At 31.7% G+C, this 16610-nt stretch overlaps 1 protein-coding gene across 1 annotated transcript; it reads left to right on the top strand.

The window, feature by feature from the left end:
* The first annotated feature begins 1537 nt into the window (after nucleotides 1-1537).
* LOC134697081 (angiopoietin-2-like) lies at nucleotides 1538-14874 on the top strand. The gene is made up of 12 exons (XM_063559114.1): nucleotides 1538-1559; nucleotides 2992-3033; nucleotides 4718-4794; nucleotides 6142-6213; nucleotides 6712-6808; nucleotides 8597-8691; nucleotides 9415-9483; nucleotides 10354-10600; nucleotides 11512-11633; nucleotides 12239-12335; nucleotides 13175-13339; nucleotides 14636-14874. Exons 1-12 carry the CDS (start codon nucleotides 1538-1540, stop codon nucleotides 14872-14874), a joined length of 1344 nt encoding a protein of 447 aa, XP_063415184.1.
* Nucleotides 14875-16610: the final 1736 nt, after the last annotated feature.

Below are 16610 nucleotides of genomic sequence, written 5' to 3'. Positions count from 1 at the left end.
TCAAACTTATAAATCGACAATAAACTGACAACGCTATGGCTAAAAATGAAAAAGACTAACAGAAAAACAATAGTACACATGACACAATATAGAAAACTAAAGAATAAGCAACGCGATCCCCGTCAAAAACTAGGGGTGATCTCAGGTTCTCCGGAAGGGTAAGCAGGTCCGGCTCTACATGTAACTTCAACTGGCCCCTTAAAAAATGGAGTAAATCTTCAGCAAAATCGGACGTCTCAATATACTTTGAAATATATAAATAAACCATAATATGAAAAAACACAAGACTAACAAGGCCAAAGCCTCCTAACTTTGGACATGCACAAATATACGGTGGAATTAAACATTTTTTGTCAATTATCAACCCTCCTCTATACATCTATGTAGAAAAAACAAATACACAGCATAACTCAGTTGAAAGGAAATCCGTGTCCGACTGCAAAAAAACCTTGACACTATTTAGTTGCGACACCGACACATCGTATCGGTCAATTAGTTTGTGAAGGTAATTAAATTTTGGTAGTGTCGATTTCAGTCGTTATTACAAACTTTTTTCAACCAGTTCTTTGAAAGAAGCTAATGACTGTTGATGAAGTCCTTATAGAATAAACAGGTACATGCGTAACATATTAACTAAGATATGAAACTACTATATTACCTACGGAGGGAAGTGTATGTTTATGCTAAGGATTTGCAATTTGGCTATTGAAAAACTGAAATCATTACGTTTGTTTTAGATTTAGACCGTCCATCAGTGTCAATATCGATGGACAGATCAAGATGCGAACAAACTTTCAAGAGATCTGAATACGAAATTAAAAACTTTGCTACATACTTTTTATTTTATCTTTTGAATCATTTCTTTATGATTCTACTTCATCTTAGTACAAACACAATGTGCCGATGCGATAATACTCTTTGTAGTACAAACTTTCTGATGATATATTTACCCATCGTCTCTCCAAATATGTTGTCGATTAAAATGTCCATCATTTTGTTAACATCCTTTATCCCTGTTTTTGTAAAACGAGCTCTAAATGTAGTCGGTTTTCAATTGAGCAGGGGAACAGTAATGTGAAGTGAAGAAATACCAAAAGATTTTTTTATACTTTCTGGTGTTTGAGAAATGAAAAGATCTGAAAAAAACTAGCTGTTAATAGTTCGTGTTCTTCTGATTTCAACCCAAAAAAAAAAATTGTGACAAACAAAGAGGTTTCATATTTTTCTGGTTGCTATATCACACAGAGCCATAAAAGCAAGCTATCGGAATAATATTGCTTTGACTTTGAACCAGTACCAATAAGTACAACGAAACCCTTAAAGCATACATGGATCTGTTAATTTTTCGTAGTGGATTGATCTCTGAGAACTCGAACAATTCGAAACAGTGTATGTTAAAAAGATCACTAACACTACAGTGAAAAGACTGGTACAACTGTATATTGAAACCTATCTTGACTTCACTTCTACGTTTAAAAAAAGATAACACAATTTCGACCGTTCTAAACGAACCTTGTCATTTAGGATCTACGTGGTCATGGGATCCGTTTCAAAACTAGGTAAGAAAGTGATACAAGTAATTAAAAATGAAAACATTTTTTTTTTCAAGCTTACTTTTAATATTTGTTTCTCAGTGACATGTGAATGTTGCATCAAACATTTGTGTGTAAGTACGAAATTAAAGGAAACCACAGGCCAATAATCAACCCTAATGAAACAATGGAATTTTCAACAAACTATATTAGTCATAATGACATATAGGTATAAACATGCGACTTCAAAGAAGTTGAAACAGAACACAATTACAAGATTGGCATGCAATTATCTTTCCGGAGCACCCGATATCATAACATTGGGGTTCGTGTTACATAGTCTTTAGTTTTCTGTGTTGTGTATTCGGTTCTATTATTTGTCAGTTCGTCTTTTTCATTTTTAGTCATGGCGTTGTCAGTTCGATCTATGAGTTTGAATGTCCCTGCAATCTCTTTGACTCTCTTCTTTAATTAGATCTTTTGTTAGCTTGTTTGAATTTACGTTCGGTATTTTTTGTTTTATCAGTTTATTATTTTAAATGTTTTGTTTTCGATCGTAACTGAATCGAAATTGTTTAAATGTGAATCTAGTGTATCAAAATAGGTAAAGTTAATGTTTGTGATTTCAACAACTTTCCGTTTTGATTTTTCCTCGGAGTTCAGTATTATTGTGAATTTACTTCTTAATGCACCAATCTTTCTTCTTTTTTGACTGCGAAATTTTTCTATTACAAATGCTTTTTCAGTTGATATCTTTTCATGGACGCCGAAATTTTTAAAATTCAAACTTATGTTAATGTGTTTATTCTAATTTTTTAATTGGCTGTCTGTAGTCGAGTATATTTTGTATTCAAGGGTTTCTAATGTTCACGGCAAAACATTATTGTCAATGTTAACGTAATTTGCCATTTTACAGTTCATTTGTTTTCTATCTTAGCTAATTAAGTGTTTCCCTCGGATTTAGTTTGTAACCAGGATTTGTGACCTTTTGAACACCGGTATACTACAGTTGCCTTCATCTACAAACTTGACACGATTAAGGGCATTTCAAATATTTAAAGAAAGAAAAATATGAATTATATCAAACTAATATACGATTTAAAAGACACGGGAAATATTGTTTCTTCTTTATATTTACTAAAGGTTTTCAGCAAAAGTGATACGTTGATTTCTAATGAGTACAAATAAAAAAAGAAAGAAAGTGTGTTATGCTTTTTTTTGTTTCCCTTTGTTTTCCTTTCTTTTTGTTTTATGTTATTTCTTTGCACAATTTCAATGCACCATTTGTAAAAAAAAAAAAATATTTTTGTGTGGAGGAGTTTAAAATATAGGCCAGGATGGTTTAACAATGTTCAATATGTTAAATGTTAAAGTATAATATACGAAACTTATCAAGTGTACAGTCGCTATATCTGTATGTAATCCATACAACTCGGTAACTTTGCTCTATGTATTTCAGTGTATATTTTATGCATTATATACTTCCAAAAGGAAACAAATGGTGAGTGTCAAATAAAAATAATGACGAAAGTTAATAAAGTAGTCGTGTTACAAACAAAATCCAGAAAACAAAAGATTCGATATTCAACACAACAAAGACAAAGACAGCTATTGTAATACATCAATAGTTTGAATTCGACCATATTGGTGTTTCTCTAAACGTAATAGATTGATTTGTGTTTGACAACACACTTTCAACAAGATTGTGCTATTTCGTTGAAGTCCGTTTTCATTGTTTGAGGAATGCCCAGAACCTTCGGTATTAAACTCACTATGCTCATCAATTAAGAAAAGGGTCGAGTGCACTTGCCCGTATGAGTACCAAACTCAAAACCTAAGTGATGACTGGCTAGTGACACAGTCGTTGGACAAATAAGATCACTCGGCTACGACGGACCTCTGTAGACATAATGTATTTTACTTTTTCTAATCCGAATGAAGAATAACACATCAACGTTACTATTATTTGCACGTATTTTATAAAAACGCGTTGCATATAATGACAACTACAATGAGTATCATTGCCATATGAAAATATGAAAACAAGACAATACATTGCTAGAAAAAAAATATCAGCCATGAGAAATTATAACCTTATTTGAAATAAGACTAAACGTTCTGAATTGAATTATAATTGTATATAAGAGCTTACTAAATATACAACAGAAAATCTAATTTTTTGTTTGCCGTTTATATAAGCCTTCAACGTTTGTATAAACTTTCGATTTTCAAACAGTTTCGCCTTAAGAAGATAGCAATAAATGTGGTGTGAGTGCTAATGAGACAACTCTCTATTCAAGTTACAATTATAAAAAAATAAACCATTATAGGTCAAAGAACGGCTTTCAACATAGAGCCTTGACTCACATCGAACAGCAAGCTTTAGAGGGCCCCCAAAATGACTAGTGTAAAACCAATTGTCTAATCTATATAAAAAAAATTTAGAAACAAGAGCTCTTATGAACCACATCAACAAACAACTGAACAACAATTAGGACAAACATTGTTTTGTTAATGAAGAAATTGTAACCCTTACTGTTTTAGAATGATATTGAAGTTTTATAAAATTGAAGTCCAGAATTCACAATTTTAGTAACATATGTCAGCTATACTCGAGTAACTTTTATTGGGGCAATTGAAAACACATAACACTTTGTGTTTGATGACTTTCAATTTCTAAACAGTCGACTTAACCTTTTTTCATACTTAGAATGTAAGAAAATAAAAGCTACCAATTGTTGCAACAGATGCGCATTTCAACAATCAACGTCTCTTCAGTAATGTTCGAGACAAAACTATTTGAAAATCCAAGTTTAATGTACATAAGGAAATGCAAAACGTTGGTTAAACTAACTGAGTGTGCGAAATTGCTTATCTTTATATAGTTAAGCATTTTTTCATTATTTAAATATAATCAAATGATTTTTTACTGACGTGACAACTAGAATACATTATGAAGAGTTTAAAAGTATATAAAGTTAACGTGTAAATTATACCCCGACCATATGAGTATATACCCATATGATTATTACCATATGCGTATGTTCCAAATACTCATATGGTCCGGAATGTATACGTGATTCCTTGGTTAACAACATGAGTGTGACTATAAAACATATAATTAAACAGCTATATGTTCAGAAAAATCAGTTTATCTTTTTATCTTTATTAATTTTTGGTTCAAGGTTTAACCTGTTTTAGTTGTTTGGGTATTACACATCCACGATTTTGCAAACATGTAGATAACTGTCACAGTGGAGAGGTAATGATACTTAACTGTTATCTTAAGAGTAGCTGTTGTTTTGACTAAAGATCAGTGAACAATCTCAAATGCATGAGTATATTCATAATCAATTATTCAACAACATATAAAAGTTGGGTCTAGATAGTGGTTGATAAATACTCAGAATATCATTTATACCTGTCATATACTAGTTAGTTATCAAAGGTACGATATAACTTACATTAGACTAATCTGTGACGCTCAGATAATAATAGTTATAAAGCCAACAAGTACATAGTTGAAGAACATTGAGGACCCATAATCAGAGGTATCACGCTTATAATTAAACACGTCGGACGCGTGTTTCTTCTACATGAGTCCAGAGAACTGTTATTTCGAAGTGCATTTCTATTAGACCATTAAAAAAATCCAACTTGCGCTAAAATATATTTACAGTGTGCTGTACTACTGTTGGGACACATGATATCGAAATGATAGAAAACGTCACCAGTTCTAACTCAAAAATGTTAAAAGGATCTTGAATAGTTTGACAGTTTCCGAAATGTTAGTTTTTTAAAACTAAGGATGTTCTTATCCCAGGAATAGTTTACCTTAGCCGTATTTGGCACAACATTTTTGGAATTGTGGGTCCTCTTGGCTCTTCACCCTGTATTTTTTTGACTCTATAACCTTTTTTATCTGAGCGTCACTGATGAGTCTTATGTAGACAAAACGCGCGTCTGACGTATTCAATTATAATCCTGGTACCGTTGATAATTATTTTAACCTTTTTTTTTAAGTTGGACCAAATCTCGACTTAACTTTAAAATTCACGAACCAAATTTGTTTTCCAATGTAGTTTTATCCCCTCCCTTGAACTTTAAAGCATTCAACTAGTAGAAATAAATTAAGAAAGGGTATAACACAATTTGCAAGTAGTTCACTGTCGACAACAAGAACAACGAAAATCAAGGGACTATAACTATGTTCTCGGACCAAAAGACTCATCTGTAACGCTCAGATCGAAATAGTTATAGCTTTTTCTTATATATATTCTCTGTATTGCAAACATTGGGACTTGATGTTTCGCAAAAATGAAACTCGCATTTTAATCTTAAACATCATAATTTACATGCAGAATTTTCTGAAACGACAATAAATAAATTTCTATTTAAATATGTTGTCTACTGTTTAAAATTCGGAATTATAGCAATAAAAGCACGATCAATATTCAAAATTAAAGGTTATATTGCACTGATTGATTTTTTTCTGATTACGCTTAACGTTCAGTAGCAAATATTCCATGGATCACAACGAAAAATCATATGTGAGGTCATAAATGAGTAGCACCTGAAATGATGTTTATAATTCAAAATGTTTTATTAGATGTGTGGCTTAGAAAAGGTGGTGTATCCATCTGGAGAAACAACCTTTAATGTCGGATGTTTTCAATCAAAGGTAACATTATTTTCTTACCAAATTAGACTATTAACTTTTTTTTATTTTTAGCCATGACGTTGTCAGTTTAATTTCGATTTATGAGTTTGACTGTTCCTCTTTTACACCTGTTACATATTGGAAATGATGAAAATATTTTTATTGACAATAAATTAGTGTAGTTGTTTATAATCATTTCCCAATTTAAGATAACCACAAATTAACAAAACTATTTGCTTTTGTGGTTTTCGTTTTTTAACGTTGACTTCTTTTACGTCATTAGATCACTATGTTGAAGACAGCTCTTAGACATGTTAGACTATAACATTTTTATCTAAAAGAGACGGGAATTAACATGATTCAGGATTTTTTTAGCTTTTTACTTTTTGATATACTTCTTTAATATGTGCAAGTACTTGATTATGTACCTGAATAAAATATACTAAACTAGAATGGCAGATCTAATGATGTTTTGAACATAAAGCTTTGTGTTAGTTTATAATTTTGTGTTGCTTTCAGACTTGCTATGATAACAGTACTCAATCTACAGTACATGAAACCTGTCGACATTGTTGCTCAACAAACATGTGCAATGATAATGGTTGCGGAGAGAGAGGTTTGTCTTTAGAAATACATGTATTCCAAAGTGCATGTAATTTTATTATGTAGATTTGTACTGTGTTTGGGTGAAAAGGACTGTTTTAATGATTTTAACACTTGCGATTAATTCAGTTTGATATCATCTATGAAATCTTATTACCTTATCTCTTTGTTTTCCTTGAGAAGATCTTCTTTAAATTATTTAATGCTTCTTATATAACTGGTCAGCATAATTAACATTTTCTTAAAACCTTGTTAATTAAGGTAGCACACTACAAAGATTTCATAACTCCAACTCCCAAGTTTTAAAATGATGTAACTTTCTTAATAATGCTTGAACATTTATAAAAGTGGTAGTTGAGGATAGCTAACAGATTACTCTTTCAAAGTAATGCAATGTTAGTATTATGCAACAATTATGTACTAACCAATTATAATGTTAACTGTGTCTAAAATATTTTTCACCAAATTTCCACTTTCAAATGAAATTAGCTTCTGCATAATTATTCCTAGAGGGTAGATTTTATTATATGTTATTCCTATGGCCATTATCTACAAAAAGATATCTCAGATTTCAGATAAAATGTATAGTACATATTTAACACCTAATTAAACAATATCTTCTTTTATGTGGTTAGGATGTTTATTAAAATTATATTAACTACAGATTTATGAGAGAATGGAATCCCATTATGAAAATAATTGCATAATAAAAATATTGCATTCATATAAAAGATATATCTTTTATCCATCTACATATTCCTCTTTTATTATTTTTAATGCATTTATAAGAAAGTTCTATCATTTTAATGGTTAGTGATTGGAAGTAAAAAAAATCTTTGTATTGTGCTACCTTAATGGAACAAAAAGTAATATATAGATAATATTTAATAATGGTTATGCCTAAATATGTCCCTAGTTTATTTAGAAATTTCCAACTAAAGTATTAGAATTAAATAAGGATATATACATATTAAGAAAGTTCGCTTCTCAGTTTCAAAATACTTAGCTTTTCAAAACACTAGTTTATATTGATAAGGGAAAAACAAAGGAATCAAAAGAGCAAAAGAAATATATAGGTCAATGTGCTCCGTTTTCGAGATATTAGTCATTGATTTTTTTTTAGAGGGAAAATATTCTCTTTTGACTTTTCATAGCTTTATTATTGACAAGTTTAAGGTGGTTCGGGTGTCTTCCTCCATCTTGGATTATGAAGACGCAAATTACAGTTGTCATGTCTCAAAAAAATCTTGTCATATTTTATCTTAACGTTCTAATAGTTCGTTTTCTTTTTATTACACAAAATTAGATTTTCCATGCATAATCTTTACAAAATCTGACAATTTTGCACAACCTGTAGCGTGAAAAAAAGTCCGGTGACCCATTTTTCATAAAAAAAAAAGCATGATAAAAACTTCATTTTGACAAAAAATTCTATCAATTTTAATAAAGACGCCCTAGCCACCTTTTAAAAGTTCTCTTTAAGTATTTAAAGTAATTAGAATTTTATAAAACTTTTACAGATTTATAAAAAGAACAAAAAGCATCAGTGGCCATTTTTTTTCTTATGCATTCTAATGAATAAGACCAGAGTATTCCGTAAATCTGACAAAAATCCAAACACATGACAAGCAAAGTTCTTTACAATAAATGTTTGCATACATATTACTAATTATATCTCAATTTCACGCCTGTCTACTTGTCATATATATGTTTTAAATGGGATTGACTGCTTATGTATATATATATCAGATTGAGTGTTTCTGTGATCATTTCAAAAATATACAAAGTATTATATTTTAAGGATTAACACTGTCGAGAGGACCGATCTGTTACCATTGTGATGGAGCATTATCAATAAATGAATGCAAAACAATATCAGTTTGTGAACAGAACCAGGTATTCATAGTTCCGTCTGATTAGCCCCTTTCTTCGATCTTTCATGCTGGAAGAAATACAAAAAACTGATATTTGACTTTGACAGAAGACTTTTCAGCCTTACCTATTTAACAAACAATATCAGTTGTGTACAAAATAAACGTAGTTCTGTGGCCTTAAACTTAAGCCTACACAATTCATTTATATCAAGTATGGTATGATATGATACTGTCATTATAGAGCATTGTATAGCGTATGTAATGGTACACATTTTGCTCAATGTTGTTATCTGTACGGTGTCCTGCAGCCGATCAAAATTTTATTTCATTTATTTCATTCGGGACATAATATACATGTATGCTCACAATTGCCGTTCTGAAAACGTGGGTAAAACTTACAAACAGAATGCAATAGCATTAGAAACTACAACATATACAATTCTAAAGTAAAATTGGTTTCGAGGAAAGAAATATGATACCCTTTACAAGCTTACACATGTGACATGACGGATCAATAGCGTATCAATCAAACCCATAAAACATAAAAGATATGTTGAATATAGATATAACGCAAATGTGTCTTTAAAATGAGAAAAACAACTTTCGGTAGTTAAAAGGTAACATTCAGTATATATAATATAATGATTATCTAATACTTATAGAAAGTAATGATATAAAAACGAATATTAGAAAACAGGAAAGTATGTATTTACAACCATGTAAAAGCTAACTTATTTGTTTTCAGTTTTGCTATATCGAGGAGCTATTCAGTATTGGGGAAAGATTTTACACAACCAATTGTCAATACAAAAATGTAGGTTCACTGTATGTTACACGTCAAATTATTATCAAATTACGACTGGAAATTAGAAATACGTCAAAGAGACAACAACCCGAACAAAAAATCGTATTAGCAAAAAAGGGACTAAAGATACCAAAGGGACAGTCAAACTCATAAAAAAAAGTGACAATGCCCTGGCTAAAAATGAAAAACACAAACAGACAAACAATAGTACACCTGACACAACATAGAAAACTATATATATATATATATACAGAGAGAGAGAGAGAGAGAGAGAGAGTTATTAATTGATCATCAGATAAATCTTAATTCCGAAAAAGATAATGCAAATTTAAGGATATGTGTTACTATTCACTTTAATTAGTTTACTTAAATAATTTCGATATATATATATATAAAAGTTTATAAAAAGGACCAACCAGCAAATTTACTATGTACCGGATCGTCTAGAATAGGCGATACTATGCAGATAAGGAAAAAATTATATCAGTCTAAAAATTTGCACAACGGTACTGATATAAGGTGTTATTAAACGAAAATGTTGTTATAAAATCGTGTTGACTCTTTGATTACAAAACTATATATATACAACTCGTCTAAACATCAACCCAACAATGTTAGATCTGTAAATTTGCTTTCGCAAATTTTTGGTTCTTCCCTCGCCGGGATTCGAACCCATGCTACTGTGATATCGTGACACCAAATCGCCTGCACTGCAGCCGTCCCGCTAGACCACACGACCACCTGGGCTCTATATATCGAATATCGAATATATATATATATATCGAAATTCTCTCTCTCTCTCTCTCTCTCTCTCTCTCTCTCTCTCTCTCTCTCTCTCTCTCTCTCTCTCTCTCTCTCTCATCCTCAATGATATTGCAGGTGTGTGATGCTGTGTCCGGTGGTATGCCCATAATAGGCAAAAAACGTAGCTCAATCAGAAGTCACCTTCGAAGTTCTGCATGCAGCAGGTGTTGTTCTGATGATTTGTGTAATATGGAATGCTGGAAATCCAACTTAAGTGCAACAACAACTACAAGAACAACAAAAACCACAACAACAACTAAAACTACAGTACAGGCAACTACTTCAACTGAAACAACAAGCATGGTGACCACATCACTAAAAGGTGTATAGCAATTTTGGAGTATAAACTCGCATGGCGGGTAATTCATGCCTGCATAGCAAACAACGGTTACCCTATCGGTGTACTCCATCACTCCTGGTGTAACACCACTAATTCGGGCCCGGCCAGAAAGCACATACCAGAAAGTAGTACATATTTAACACAAAATAGTTCCTAAACATGGACATAACTTTCAAAATATTTAGAATATTTTATTAATTTTGGTATCAAAGGAAAGCTGCATGACTGGTGATTATTGTAGAACAATTTTTGACTGATAAATTTGAATAACAAAAAAATGGCATGAAATTTAAAAAGGAGGGTACATTGTGCCTTTTTGTCAGTTCGGAAGTACCTGTTTTGGTACATCCGAAGTTCCGGGAACCAGCTCTTTCTTATATGCCATGTAAGGTATGTTGATTTTTTCAGTACAGGACACCAGAAGGTGCTGCGTTGACATGCAATGATTGTTACTTTATTTGAACTTAAGATAAAAGAACTGTGACCACTCGAAATTGAGGAATTTAACATAGAAAGCAATGGGACCATTAATTAGTGGTGTACTTCCTTCTTTCAAAGTTCATGCAATACCTGAATTACTTTGATTTTTTGTTTTCTTCTTTATAATCGGTTTATGAAAATTTTACACCGGTAACGTATATCTACTGTCGTCTTAATCAATTGAACACAACAAAGACAATGGCATTCAAATTCCCGATGTAGTTTGGTCATTTAAATGTCTTTGGCACTTTGAGTCTTTCAATGAATAACAATATTTTTCGTGGTTTTTTGTAATCAAAGAATCAACAATCAGTCCAAATGTCTTTTAATTATTTGTATATTCCCGGTATTCATTTTATCTACGCAAGTTATCTTTCAGAAGCCATTATTTTTTCTCTACATTTTTATTTAAGGCGATCCTCTGGAATGCTCGGACATTAATTTCGTCGATGAAGGTGTTTACACTATATATCCAAAAGGTGACAGTCGTTCTAAACGTGTGTACTGTATGATCCTGAACGGCAAAAAATGGACGGTTTGTATCTTCAATATTAATCTGCCTTTAGAACTTGTATTTTGAAATTAATTCACTTTTTTACAGTAAACAATGTTACATTATACATTGTCATAAGTCTGCAAATCATGGTCGACGGAAGTATTGTGTCACCTTTATACAAAAATTATGATGTTGCTTGGTTAAGACTTGTACACGTGGACATTACACTTAACATCTTATTCCTTTGTATATAAATATTGATAGTGAAATTGATATATGATTGGTTGTGACTATTCCATGTGACATTGAACACAACTACATATGCCTCTTTAAATATCATATTCCATTTTGAACGGAAAGTCCCTAATCAAATGTCAAAATCAAGACCTCAAACATATCAAACGAATGGATAACAACAGTCGTTACTGTGTTTAAAAAAAGTTCCGACGTAAAGAAAAAAAAATCATTACCTTTTTATCGGTACTTTATCGCAATGTGTATATTAACTAAGTTTAGTTATAATAAAAAGCGGATATAATTAATCAGCATAAAGGCAGCAACCAAACACTAGAGACAATAATAAAAAGCAGTCAATCAAAGTATATACGTCTATATATATTTCAATTTTGTTAATTTTGTTAAAGGTTATTCAAAGACGATATGACGGTTCAGTTGACTTTGGAAGAACTTGGAATGAATACAAAGAAGGTTTCGGAATAGTTTATACAGAGTACTGGCTAGGTAGATAGTTAAAACATAAAACCATTGCAATATAGAAGAAGAGGAATTTTAAAAATCTTTATCGAAATGTCGATTTCTTAATGTTACTTAAACGTTTATGATCAAGGATGTCGACATTTTGATTATCAAAGAAATATTTTCATGATTTTTTGTACGTACGGAAAAAGATATTTCGTTTGTTAACAGCTAGAATAGAAACTGTTATTGCGTATAGACTGAAAGGGGCACTATCTACAAGATGTATAAAAAAGCTAGTATCTTTTTTTTATTTTATCAATCGATAATGAAATGCAAAGAGTGAAATAATAATTAGCTTTGAGAAGACAGTATGGTTCAATTTTGTCAAAATAAGCTAAAAATCATTGATTCTGAATTATTTACTTGCAAGTGAATAATTCGACTTCATTGAAACTGTATTCATGTGAAGTTCAATTTAACCCCTAAGCTTGAGATGGATAACACGTGAATTGTATGTGGAAAGTTATTTAAAGGAAAAGAATGCATATGTAAACATTGAAAGTGAAACAAAGGTAAATCATTTGAATACCTGATTCGATCCACAAAAATTCGTTCTTTTACAGGTAAATCAATCTATGGCCAACTTTACCCGAGGAAGTTTAAACCTGAGTTTCTTTATAATTTCAATTATAATTTATACATTTAAAGATAACTAAAACGACATGGAATGAAGCAAAATGATTTGAATGTTCGGTTTGCTAGGTTAATAGCAAATGTTTGACTTTTTGAAAACATTTCGGTTGCCGTTTGGGTATTTGTTGGCGTGGTTATTGTTTAATTAATCAACATCTCCTTTTATTCAGATTAAATTTACTTTACAGGAAACGAGAACATACATTCGATAACCAAGAATGGACGTCATCGCGTGCATATTGTTCTCGAGCAAAAAAATGGTACTATCAGTTATGCTGACTATTCAATATTTTATGTCGGTGATGAGAGTACTAAATATTTGCTTAACGTCACAAACTATCATGGTACTGCAGGTATGTTATACTGTGATCATTTCTAGCAAACTTGTATAATGTATACTTATTGACTAGGTTTAAGTGGAATAGTAATTGTATTGCCCCCGAGGTGCAACTATTGCCCTCAGGCGTAGCTGAGGGCAAAAGTTGTATCCGAGGGTACAATAAACTAACTATTCCACGAATATCCAGTCATTAGGTGTTTTATTATATCGAAAAAGACAATAGACAATAAATTACGGGGATAAATCAACTAATAATATCGTAAAATAAAATGCAGAAACCCAATTATACTGTTACATGTTTACTTCATATATATGATGAATGCTAAAGCTACGTTCACCACTTATGTCAACTCTAGATACAATAGGTAAAACGCAACATCGTAACTCCCGCGGGATTTTTAAAATCCTCCAATTTTGTAGTTGCATTGAAAGTTCCGCGAAATAAAATGATGCTTGTTGTCAAATGGTTTAATCAAGGTTCAATAGTTGGACACTATTGACCGGTCCAATAGTTCAACGCTTGCAATTTAAAAACAAATCAAAAATAATGTGTATTTATTCTATAATTCTATAGAGAAAAATGATAACTGAGATATATTAATAGGATTCATTGTCAAACAATGTAAATTCATGTCAAAATGTATTTGAAATAACGTGTAATGTCATTAAGAACCACTTTAACTACTTTGAGAAAATAATTCTTTAGTCAATTTTGCATGCTTGAACATAAAATTCATGATTCGAGAGCGTTCGATGTCGAAAGTTTGGTTTGAAACGTATTTTTAGTTTGGAATGGATTAAAACAGTCGATAACCGAGCACATAACACCTGTTTCTGTAATAAACTTAATCAAAAACCTACCAACTGCAGTGGCGGATACAGAACTCTGCATTAGGAGGAGGCCTACTGACTAATCTGAGGGGGCCGCTCCAGATATGTTTCATTTCATATATAACCAACATAATATTCAAAACGAAAGGGAGCGTGTCCCACAGCCACACACCCTCCCCCTTCTGGATCTGCATATGAATGGCGCAATACTCCAAACATGACAAACAGCACTTGAATATGACCATATACATGTTCTCACGAATTTCCATATGCAAAAAAGTACTTCAGTTCAGATTTGTCCCGAACGGGAAAATTTTCTGTATGTTTTACGATAAATTGATACTACGAATGGATATCGTAATGTAAGCAATGTTATACATATCAGTCCTGAATTTACAAGGCTTAAACACAACATTTGATACCACCTTTATATTTGAATATTTTCGTTCATGACTGAAAATTAATTCTTTCAAAATAGGAGATTGTCTTGATAGTGGTCACATTGACGGCAGAGCAAATGAAATGAAATTTTCAACAACAGGTCAGGATAATGATATGTCATCTTCTGACTGTGCTGCACAACGTAAAAGTGGATGGTGGTACAGTAATTGTGAACATTGTGATCTCAATGGAAAGTACGGTTCTTATGGTCCACGCTGGTATCTTGATTTACTTGGTTTGGTGAAAAGTTCCATCATGATGATAACCAAAGTCTGAGTGATCTGTACATATTATATGCATCGAAAGGTACTCGTTTTAACTTTCCGTCGCATTAGAAGATTCTTCAGCATCAACCGAGGATTACATTATACTTATAAAATAAGATTAAACTTTTGTAGTTAATGTCATATGTGTTTCATTTACCTTGCTAATAAAGGCGAACTTAAATGTAGTGTTGATCAAAAACCATTATTGCAAAACGTCCTTATAAAAGATCAAAGCAATAAAAACAAACAATAAATAATTGACAAAAAAATACAATTCAATAGGCTGTATTTGAACAAAAATAGTTCATTAAACAAATCTATGAAAAACAAAACACACTTTTAATTTGTCACATCCCCTCCGTACTAAATATTTCCTTTTAATGACTCCACTAAGTCAAACAAGTTCAGGGTGATTTTTAGAATGTATTTTTGTTTATTAAATGCATTTACATGTTGAAATAATGATACATTGTAATCTAGATAAGCATTCACATTTAAAAACAATGCTATGTGAATGTCTATATCAAAAAAGGAAATGAAATTCGTCATCTAGGACTCCACATTCGTTACATAAACTTTGTGCTCTTGTTATGATTCTTTATCTACCTAAATCTGTTATATACTTAGTACATAAGGGATAAATTACAACAAACTATAACTGATCCTCCTCTTGGACCGTTTTGATTATGTGATTACTTGTATCCATAATTATGTGATTACTTGTATCTATAATTGTTAATGTTTGTGTCATTTTGGACTTTTGTTGATAGTTGTCTCATTGGCAATCATACCACATCTTCTTTTTTATATTGGCCGTTTTTATGTGATTATTTGTTAACAAGATCAATTATTTCATAATAAGTTGATTTTTTTTTTATCTAGGACTGTAATTTTGATTATTTTATCATCTTGTTTAAAAAAAAATGATTACGTTATATGCGACTATGCGATTACTTACGAAGGGCCTCATAATTATTTCCAACCCTCGATTTCTCCAACGAAATAGACATAAAAACGACGATATTTAGCAACGTTTATAAACTCAGGATTAATCATTCAAACTTGTTTATACAGGCACGAAAATGATGAAGGGTATTTCAGTTTTACTTGTAAACCGACATCTTTCTTTCGCTCATCTAAATGACGGCGACAGTAGTATACCGCTGTTCGAAATTCATAAATGATTGAGAAATAACAAATCCGGGTTGCAAACTAAAACTGAGGGAAACATATCAAATATAAGGGGAGAACTACGACACAACAGAAAAATAACATTTAAATGTAATACACACAGAAACGAACTATTTTAGTATGACATAACAATCGCCATTTTCCAGACTTGGTACATGAAAAAAATGGTGGGGTCAACCCGGTTTTGTGGCATGCCAAACCTCTCGCTTTTATGGCAATTTTAAATATAACATTTAAATGACAACATTACATGACAGGACTACAATACAAATAAATGGGAGAACATAAAGGACAGATAAACACACGAATTATTGCTAACAAAAGGCAAATAAAATTGAGAATGGAAATGCAGAATGTGTCAAAGCGACAACAACCCGACCACAGAGTAGACAACAGCCGAAGACCACCGATAGGTCTTCGATGTTGCGAGAAACTCCCGCACCCGGATGCGTCCTTCAGCTGGCCCCTAAAAAATATGGATGCTAGTTTAGTGTGTATGTACGTCATACTAAACTCCGCATTATACACAAGAAACTAGAATTAAAAATCATACAA

The sequence above is a fragment of the Mytilus trossulus genome, chromosome 14 (genome assembly GCF_036588685.1).
Source record: "Mytilus trossulus isolate FHL-02 chromosome 14, PNRI_Mtr1.1.1.hap1, whole genome shotgun sequence".
In the NCBI taxonomy this organism is placed as follows: domain Eukaryota; kingdom Metazoa; phylum Mollusca; class Bivalvia; order Mytilida; family Mytilidae; genus Mytilus; species Mytilus trossulus.
This window is presented reverse-complemented; position numbering and strand designations above follow the sequence as displayed.

What these genes read in the sequence shown, in the direction of transcription:
- LOC134697081 (XM_063559114.1), top strand. Translation starts at nt 1,538, where the DNA reads ATGGGATCCGTTTCAAAACTAG. An exon ending in GGGATCCGTTTCAAAACTAG is followed by an intron (nt 1,560 to 2,991) that starts GTAAGAAAGTGA and finishes TATGTATTTCAG; the next exon opens with TGTATATTTTATGCATTATA. An exon ending in TCGGATGTTTTCAATCAAAG is followed by an intron (nt 6,214 to 6,711) that starts GTAACATTATTT and finishes TGTTGCTTTCAG; the next exon opens with ACTTGCTATGATAACAGTAC.